Here is a 9,246-nt window from a genome sequence, read left to right as displayed (position 1 = left end):
TGTAATGTTCATGTGCAATTGAGATATAATCTTGATAACTTTATGTGATAAACCATATTGTTTAAACATATTTCCTCATGTTCAAAGAAACTAGTGATTGATGTCAAGAGAAACCAACCGCCGGGGCACAGTGACAGACAGAAACGCGTTCATGTGTATACACAGCAATACCCAATACCCAACACATTAATAATCAGTGAAGTACTTAGGACAGTTTCTGATCAAGATTTAATACACAAGAAGTTTACATTATTCTCAAATCTATCTTACCTCATATACATCAAATGTTGCTCAATGCATATCAAGGGGCGGTCGGGTAGCCTAGTGGTTAAAGCGTTCGCTCGTCACGCCGAAGACCCGGGTTCGATTCCCGACATGGGTACAATGTGCCCATTTCTGGTGTCCCCCGCCGTGATATTGCTGGAATATTGCTAAAAGCGGCGTAAAACCAAGCTCACTCACTCAATGCATATCATGATCAGTATGATCATATTACTTGTCCCTTTATCTCCTAGGATCACCACGGTGTTAAAGGAGGCGATGAAATGCACATGGTGAAACGTTAAAAACAATAAATGGACAATCGTTTAAAACTACCCTCCATTTTCTCAAACAATGACGTCAAGTGCTTCCTCGATAACTAAAAAGTCAGACTGAACTTATAGTTCAGATAATCCAGGCACGAGATTGGTTCATATTTGTCTGAACCATCTAGACATTTAATCACGGTGTCATTATTAGGGTTGACAAAGAAAGCAATTGATTGTCGACTCTGATGTTTCTTCAGTTCCAATTCAGGAATCAGGATCCGGTGTTTCTGAAAATAACAAAGATTCATGATGTCCGTTACACACCTGTGAACATATTTGGCTTACAGTTGCTTCTCTCCGACAATCAAGAGTTTTTTGTTAGTCTTGGACGTGATGCCTTGGCTTGATATGTGGGTGACTGTGCTAGTTCATATTTAACGGTAGGGCACAAATGATAGTCAGTCCTAAACACTAACGTGTGGTTGATTGTGTGAACATTAATCCAAAACAGTCAGTATGGACATTAACTAATCTATGGTTTATCGTCTAAACATAACCCGTGCATGTTTGTGTGAACATTGAACCACATCGGATCAGACTAACAGCTAAGATTCCAAGATTTAGCTATTCAAGTACTGTGCATCTTTACAAGCACCCAGTGATCAGATGAACAGTTGACCAATAAGACCTTGGAGTTGATATGTCATGCTCACGAGACATGTAGTATTATGTACCCACAGTGCTAGTCAGTCTTGTGTTGGTGCAATCTATTCTTTGAGTGGATTTATGGCAAGTGACACATGAACACGGGGCTATCTTCCACATTTCGGTTGTTACAATGTCACCAATCTGACGTTTCCACTGGATTTTAACCAAATTGTGACGGGCAAGATCAGACCCTTCATTCTGTTACGTCAAAAACTAAAAGCAGTCACACCGTTCGTGTATTGATTTGACAACTCACTGATCTTTACTCGGACAGACATAACACAGAACTAAACGACATGTAAACAGCCTGTCAGATAATGTTGTCTCATTATTTCACATGAGTACAAGAGACGTTTGATAAGACTGATTCTGTCAACTCTGCTCACTGTGGCTTTAAGCTGATCTCCAGTCCATCGCTGCATGAGGTCACCAATGTTGACCACGATGGTGCCAGGGACAGGCTGGGCCGGAACATACACATCGTCAGTATTCATCACCTGAAACATGCCACCAGTATTCATCACCTGAAACATGTCACCAATATTCATCACCTGAAACATGTCACCAATATTCATCACCTGAAACATGTCACCAGTATTCATCATCTGAAACATGCCACCAGTATTCATCACCTGAAACATGTCACCAATATTCATCACCTGAAACATGCCACCAGTATTCATCACCTGAAACATGCCACCAGTATTCATCACCTGAAACATGCCACCAGTATTCATCACCTGAAACATGTCACCGGTATTCATCACCTGAAACATGTCACCAATATTCATCACCTGAAACATGTCACCAGTATTCATCACCTGAAACATGTCACCAGTATTCATCACCTGAAACATGTCACCAGTATTCATCACCTGAAACATGTCACCAGTATTCATCACCTGAAACATGTCACCAGTATTCATCAACTGAAACATGTCACCAGTATTCATCAACTGAAACCTGCGATACCACAAACTTGTAATCAGTATCGATCATAATTATAGTTATCTGACATTTTCTGTATCTTACCAAGATGGCCACCCAAGGACATATTTGTGAACCTTACCTCTAAGCCCCCAACGTCATCCTGGAACAGCAGCGTTATTGTTCCGTAGTCGGTATGTTCTCCACAGCGAATTTGACCTGATTTCACGGCTGCAACAGCAGACATGGAAACTCTTTATATCTTATATTTGTTAAAATGTGCCCATCAGAGACAATTGTCCATTTTGAATTGCAATAACATATATCAATATCCACATTCATATCTAGATACGATACACGCCCTACGCCCATTCCAACACCAACCCCCGCCCTTACTAAAACACATAGCTCACCTCAACGTTGTATATAAAGTAACAGCGACTGTTTAACCCATGTTACATTGAATAGAAACAACGCTTACTTCCAGACACAGGGGGGTAGTACAGACTTCTGAGAGTGGTGGCGCCGCCCTTCTTGCCCATCAGGTTGTGACACTCACGCAGGTAATAGCGATCCTGCAACACGGGCAGAAATTGAATTCTTAGATCCCGAAACACGGGAAGAATTCTGATCCTGCAACGCAGTTGCAAGCACATATTGCAGGTAATTACAAAAGTTTGATGCACTAAGCATGACATCAAAGAAACGCGCACCTATCTGTTTATACCTATATATACCTACATTTACCTTATGAACCTACTATCGAGGTCATACCTGAAGTTTGATGCCGATAGACAAGGAAACTCTCTGTCAGCTGTTCATACCTGCAGTTTACAACAAAACACCTACATTCATCCAATGAAGCTACTATTAAGGTCCTACCTGAAGTTTGAGGCCGATAGACAGGACATCAAGGACTCGCTCTGTCAGCTGTGTGCAGTCATCGAAGAAGGATACGAAAGTTGACTTAAATTTGGGAACATCCGCCGGCCACGCCTGTAATTTACCAACATTTCACTTGTGTCATCTAGCAACTGGATACGAATTTGGACAGAATTGTTTGTTGAGTTCCAAACGAAACGCAGTTCCGACTTCCGAGCTCACTGATATCCAAAAACGTGATCTATTTGCACAACAAAAGACACACAGTGCTAGAATAACATGTCTAGACACGTTCCATGCATCAGAGACTGTTCATATCCATGAGACAAAATGTCCAGAGCAGCATGTACACCTTTAATATGAAACACGGATTGTTCCATGCTGAAGGTACCCATGAAAGTGAAGCGTAGCAAAGTTCCGGTCGACAGTTTTTTTGTGTGAGGCGGAATGAACCAAGTCCAAATTAGGCACAAATAATCGTCATCGAGTATTGATCAAGACTAAAGCTGGAAAACACGGAAATAGATCGACAGGGTCACCACACTACGATGAACCGTCTCGTTGCACATAATGCACAGACAAACAGAGCAAGGTTGCCCAAGGAGCGGACGTCAACGTGTAACGTCTTAACGTAAAGACGTGGTAATTTTCCGTTCTCACTTGGGCCAACGCCCTTTGGAATTAAGTATATAAAGGACGAAGTGGGATAAGGGCCCTATGTGACCCACTAGAGATGTCAAATGTTAAAGTTGCGGAAGACTGAAATATTGATATGAAAATAATCAGACATGTTCACATTGCTGACATGACCAGGCACATTAGTATGGCCCAAATTAGTAACAACAGGACGATGTTTCGAACTTGAAATGAAATTATAAGAATGACGAAGACCTATTCGATCACTTATTCCAAGGTCAAAATCTTACTTTTGTCTATAATATTGTTTCAAACATGTCATACACTATTATCCATCTGGGGGTCAGAACGGACCCTTAGCATACCTTGTCCTTTGTAGATGAAGTGTCATACTGTAGAAAGATGTTACCCCATTTCGGGTGTCCCCTGCCATCATACCACTGCAATGTTGCTATTTAAGGGGCATAAAACAATTTTAATTCACTTACTTGGGCTTGTTCCTATGCACCCTAGTATATGTGCTCATGTGTGTGTAAGTTGTGTGAAACACTTTATTCCTTGATCACTGGGGCTGTGTTAAAATACGTGGTGACCACAGATACAGTTACGTATCTATATTCAGAGGTTCCAGACAATTTGTGAAACATGAAAGCAAATACCATCTGAAGTTTACTGAGAAAACAATATGAGAAATGCTGGACTTCCTCAATGATAACACCTTCGTAAGATTTGGGGCGTTAGACATTTAGGCAAGAGGTAGGCATCGCCATGGGCACCATTTGTGCTCTCCACTTGCAGATGTGTTGCTTTAGGCATATGAATCAGAATTTCTGTTCGGATTGGCAATGTCAAAACAAGGCAATCTGGCCCAAAAGTGTAACTTAAGCTTCAGGTGTATCTATGATAGCGTTCAATAACAATCAAATATTCAATTCCCTTCCACTGATTTACCCTCCTGAACTAGAAATAAAGGAGACCAGTGAGACCGCCTCATCTGTTTCATATTTAGATCAATGCATAAAGATTCAGAGTGGCACTAAACTCTCCACAAGACTTATGACATCGACATTTCGCCAAGACGCTTAAAAGATCCATATGAGGTTTTATTGAGTTCAATTTTCAAGAGTGATTTATATTACGCATAATGATTTAAGAAAACAGAATTGTTCATCTTTTGACTCCAGGTTTGAACAACAATGTCAATACATCTTCTCTTGAATAATTCCATAAAATAATGCACCTCTCCACAACCCTGCGATATCCTGGCGTAACCATAACCAGATTCAAACAAAAGCATTCTCACATGAGATGCCCAATTAATACTACCATTATCATCTTGTACTTTCAGCATTTTATAGGAAGCATGTGGAAGTCGATATAGATCATGCGTCTGGAATAATTAACACTTAGATGATAACATTTAGTGTGGTTTAAGACTACAATGAACAGTATTTCAGTTATACAACGGAGTGGCATCTTTATAGGTGACGTGTTTTCACGTGTGTGTGTGCGTGCGTGCGTGCGTGCGTGCGTGTGTGTGTGTGTGTGTGCGGCTGCTTGTACTATTAGTCCGGACTAATGCTGATTTTATCGTGCTAGCCCACTGAGATACCATGCCGCATTTTAACATGAATACCCCACTCAGACACAGTATACTGACTCCGGGTCGACCAGCACTCTGTTTTAGCCCCTTAATACCGAGCGCCAGGCAAGTTAACAACAAGTACCGACTTTTAACGTCTATTGGTATGTCGCGGCCGCAGATCAAACCCCCGACCTTCCACTCTCCGGGCAGACGCTCCACCACTATTGTTTGTTTGTTTGTTTATTTGTTGTTTAACCCCACAGTCAGCGATATTCCAGCTATATGACGGCGATCTGTAAATAATCAAGTCTGAACCAGACAATCCAGTGATTGATCCTCGCAATTGGGATACGATGATATGCATCAATCAAGTCAGCGATCCTGACCATCACACCCCGTCAGTAGCTCCTTACGAGAAGCAGAGTCACCTGGTAGGGCAAGCATGGGTTGCGGAAGACGGATTCTACCCTTGATTTTCACGGGTCGCTCTACCACTAGAACACGGAGGCGGTCATATGAATAATATGGGGTATGTGATTCACGAGTCCATGAACAATACCTATGGTCGCATTTATCAAAATACTGTAAAAAATATTCAAGAAGATTCAAATTTAATTTTAAGACGTATACCATTGAAAAGATACTTATATATCAAACCAAATACGTAAATAACTTTCAAAGTTAATATTTGGCTTAGAGGAATAATTGTGTAATTTGGACAATTAGTTGGACAAAGTAGTTTGAGAAATGAAAACCCATGTGATAGACAGACAACGAGTGTGGCAATGGAGATAATTATTTGGTGTTGCTTCGTTAATGTAGCAAACTCATTTATTATCATGATCTCGCCGAAGTCACGTACTTGCGTGACATCTCACTCACAACACTTGCTTTCACAGCCATCTACCCAAAGACAGGCTATAGTATTTAGGTCAAGTAAATAAACATACGCATACCGTACTCGCGAAATAACACACACACACACACACACACACACACACACACACACACACACACACACATGACTGCACGGTGGGCTCATTGAAAATGAGATTTGAACATTTAAACCTAATCAAAGGTCATCATTGTAGTAACAAGCAGCAGGACATAACATATCATTAAGATCTATTCACCTTCAGTCAGGTGACCTAAAAGTAACATGCTGTGGCATATTCCTGATGATAAACAATTCTGAATACCCCATCATTCCTTGGCGTAAAGTTGAACGCTTCCTTCAGGTCTCCAGTCTGTCGCTCGGGATTCAGCCTTGTAAGGAAATAAACAAAGAGGTGTCACTATACTGAGCCGCTTTGGGTAATATTTTAGTTATACAATGTTAGATCAATGATGTAGGGAAGCCCAAAGTGATGGCGTCCTGTAAATAATCGACTGAAGATGAGACAAACCAGTGATTGATATTATGAGCAACGATCAAGCAATCACTGACCTTGACCACACGGTCCGTGTACGGCAGGCATATGTTGCTGGGGATCAGGTCCAACACGTAAATCCCCGCGGTGATCGTAGCCGGGTGAGCACGGGTAGGGTGGTGACATTGTAATGGGAACGAATCTTGGATTCGAACCCAAAATCAGCAAGACAACGATACGCACCACTGCACAGTGTACAGTGTACACGGAGCGTTATTGTTAAATGAGTGAGTGCATATTTGTTAATGATGTTAAGAATCCGTAAAATAACCCAGTCCAGACACACCGTCATGATACGTCATGATCGTATGGCTTAGAACATACACCAAATAAAGGTGTCACTGAGCCACAAAGATCCGCAGACAGAAGGGTTTGCCGCAAGTATCACTGTTACATCACGGTTATTGTCATCGTCACACATATACTTCACACACTAGTGACTGCCCCCTGGATCTATCAACCAACTGTAAATGTAGATCTCAGCATCTTAGTCTACAACCAGTTTACTGAGGATAGTTAAAGTAAATCTTCCCCGTAACCTACCTTTCTCAGATAGGACTCATTGGAAACAGTATGAAAGTAAAATCGTTCAAATATTTAGTTGCCTGTAAACAACTCTACGAATTTAAATTTTATTGATAAGATAAATATGGAAATATTGGGCGGGGTAACCAAAAACACAATAATCATTTTCGTGACCTACGATTCGCTCTCCAGGGCAACCCAGCCATGATCACCATGGTCTGTGTGGACTCGAGCACACTTCCTCTTCTCCTCCACAGGTTGATCAAAGAAGGACTTGGACGCCGTGAACATGTCATCCACCTGGAATAACAATAGTACAATAAACCTCCATGGCTCACCTAATGACACTGTGAACATGTCATCGAACTGGAATAACAATAGTACAATAAACCTCCATGGCTCACCCAGTGACACTGTGAACATGTCATCGAACTGGAATAACAATAGTACAATAAACCTCCATGGCTCACCCAGTGACACTGTGAACATGTCATCCACCTGGAATAACAATAGTACAAAAAACCTCCATGGCTCACCCAGTGACACTGTGAACATGTCATCGAACTGGAATAACAATAGTACAATACACTCTCACCTAGTGACACTGTGAACATGTCATCGAGCTGGAACAGAAACTGCATGTGTGATGGATGACTGTATCATTTGATACATTGCATGTGTGATGAAGTAAAAACAGGAGATGTGGTTTACCAGCCTCTGACGAACGCCATGATTCATCAGGTACACAAAGCCAATTGTACTGAAGGCATCATATATCTCCCTGGCCGTAGTCTCCAAAACTTCACTCGCCACGGATGTAGGGTCCGCTACATTCAGTCCGTACTTCTGGAAATCAACAACTGGAATAGCAGACGCCGCCATGGCCGCCCGATGAGATTGCGAACTGACCTCTCTCCCAGGTCAAGTGGCAAATACGTGACTTCTGATTGACCTGCATTTATTTTAAAGCTGCGGTAACTCCACAAGGCTTCGAGCGTTCATGAATACTTGAAATAAACATACTGACACTTGTTTCGTAAACCAATATCTCACACACCGTTCAGCAAACATTTTAGTGCGTTCTTCTACTAGTTAATTAAAATAGTATACAACTCATAGATTATACAACTCGTTCCACTCGTTCCCAATTTTACAAGTTCAATGGTGATACGCCAGTGCTATTTTCACTATAATGGTGGTTAATTGACGCATATCATTACATGGAGAACATGGAATATCGCCAAAGCGGCGTAAACCGACACTTACACGCTTCCGGTGGATATTTTGGGAACTGGACACCAACGGGTAATTAGAGAAAACAGTCACTGCACAAGAGAAAAAACCCAAAAGGGTAAGTGAAAACGGCCACCTCTTGTGGACAAAACAGTCAACACGAATGGCGCAAACGGGTTGTGTATTTATAATGTTATGAGTGGAGTACTAGATTAATCCATTGGTTTTTTAAAGTTTTGATTCTATTTCCCCGATTTGATGGTAGAAGCCAGTTCGAAAATATAACTTGTTACTCATCTTTAAAAAACCGACCGTGAAATAGTTTCTACAGAACTTTAAAAGACTATTCCAATGTATAACTTTGTTTTGAATGAGAAGATCTCAGTTCAGTGTGTTATTGTAGAAGCTAGTTAGCTGTAATCATAAACGTATATATAGGCGGGATAATGTGAGTTGAATATGAATGATCACTCGTCAACACGAGACCTACGTGCTCGGATTGCAAGAAGACAATGAAAGCTGGGCAACATGCTAATATTTGAGTTTTGAGGTGTGTGGATATTTGTAAATGTGGACATCGCACCATAATTTAAAATACGTCTATGTTTGAAACATTTTCATAATTTTTCTAGTCATACTCTATTTGTGAGATATCAATCAAGTGTTGTGAGAAGTCTGAAAAAGGAGAAAAGATTTGTGAACTGTAACAAAACATGTTGATCGAATCAGTCATGTATTATAGTACTTGTTGAATGTTAACTAAAATATTCTAGATTCACTGTTGAATGTC

At 41.0% G+C, this 9,246-nt stretch overlaps 1 protein-coding gene across 1 annotated transcript; it reads right to left on the bottom strand.

The window, feature by feature from the left end:
- Positions 1 to 209: 209 nt before the first annotated feature.
- On the bottom strand, positions 210 to 9,011 carry LOC124141470 (proline hydroxylase buaE-like). Its single transcript, XM_046509498.2, has 8 exons — positions 7,935 to 9,011; positions 7,402 to 7,523; positions 6,468 to 6,534; positions 3,048 to 3,161; positions 2,647 to 2,740; positions 2,308 to 2,396; positions 1,625 to 1,735; positions 210 to 817 (listed from the first exon to the last, which is right to left on the bottom strand). Exons 1-8 carry the CDS (start codon positions 8,103 to 8,105, stop codon positions 641 to 643), a joined length of 945 nt encoding a protein of 314 aa, XP_046365454.2. The 5' UTR covers positions 8,106 to 9,011; the 3' UTR covers positions 210 to 640.
- Positions 9,012 to 9,246: the final 235 nt, after the last annotated feature.

This window comes from Haliotis rufescens, unplaced genomic scaffold (genome assembly GCF_023055435.1).
Source record: "Haliotis rufescens isolate VD_foot unplaced genomic scaffold, xgHalRufe1.0.p SCAF_26, whole genome shotgun sequence".
Taxonomy (NCBI): Eukaryota; Metazoa; Mollusca; class Gastropoda; order Lepetellida; family Haliotidae; genus Haliotis; species Haliotis rufescens.
Note: the sequence above shows the minus strand (reverse complement) of the source record. Positions and strands in the feature narration are given on the sequence as shown.

Excerpts from the sequence above, each read along its gene's own strand:
- LOC124141470 (XM_046509498.2), bottom strand. The coding sequence starts at position 8,105 with ATGGCGGCGTCTGCTATTCCAGTTGTTGATTTCCAGAAGTACGGACTG. Across the intron at positions 2,741-3,047 it reads CTATCGGCCTCAAACTTCAG|GATCGCTATTACCTGCGTGA; the intron begins GTAGGACCTTAA and ends CCCGTGTTGCAG. Across the intron at positions 818-1,624 it reads GAGATCAGCTTAAAGCCACA|AAACACCGGATCCTGATTCC; the intron begins GTGAGCAGAGTT and ends TGTTATTTTCAG.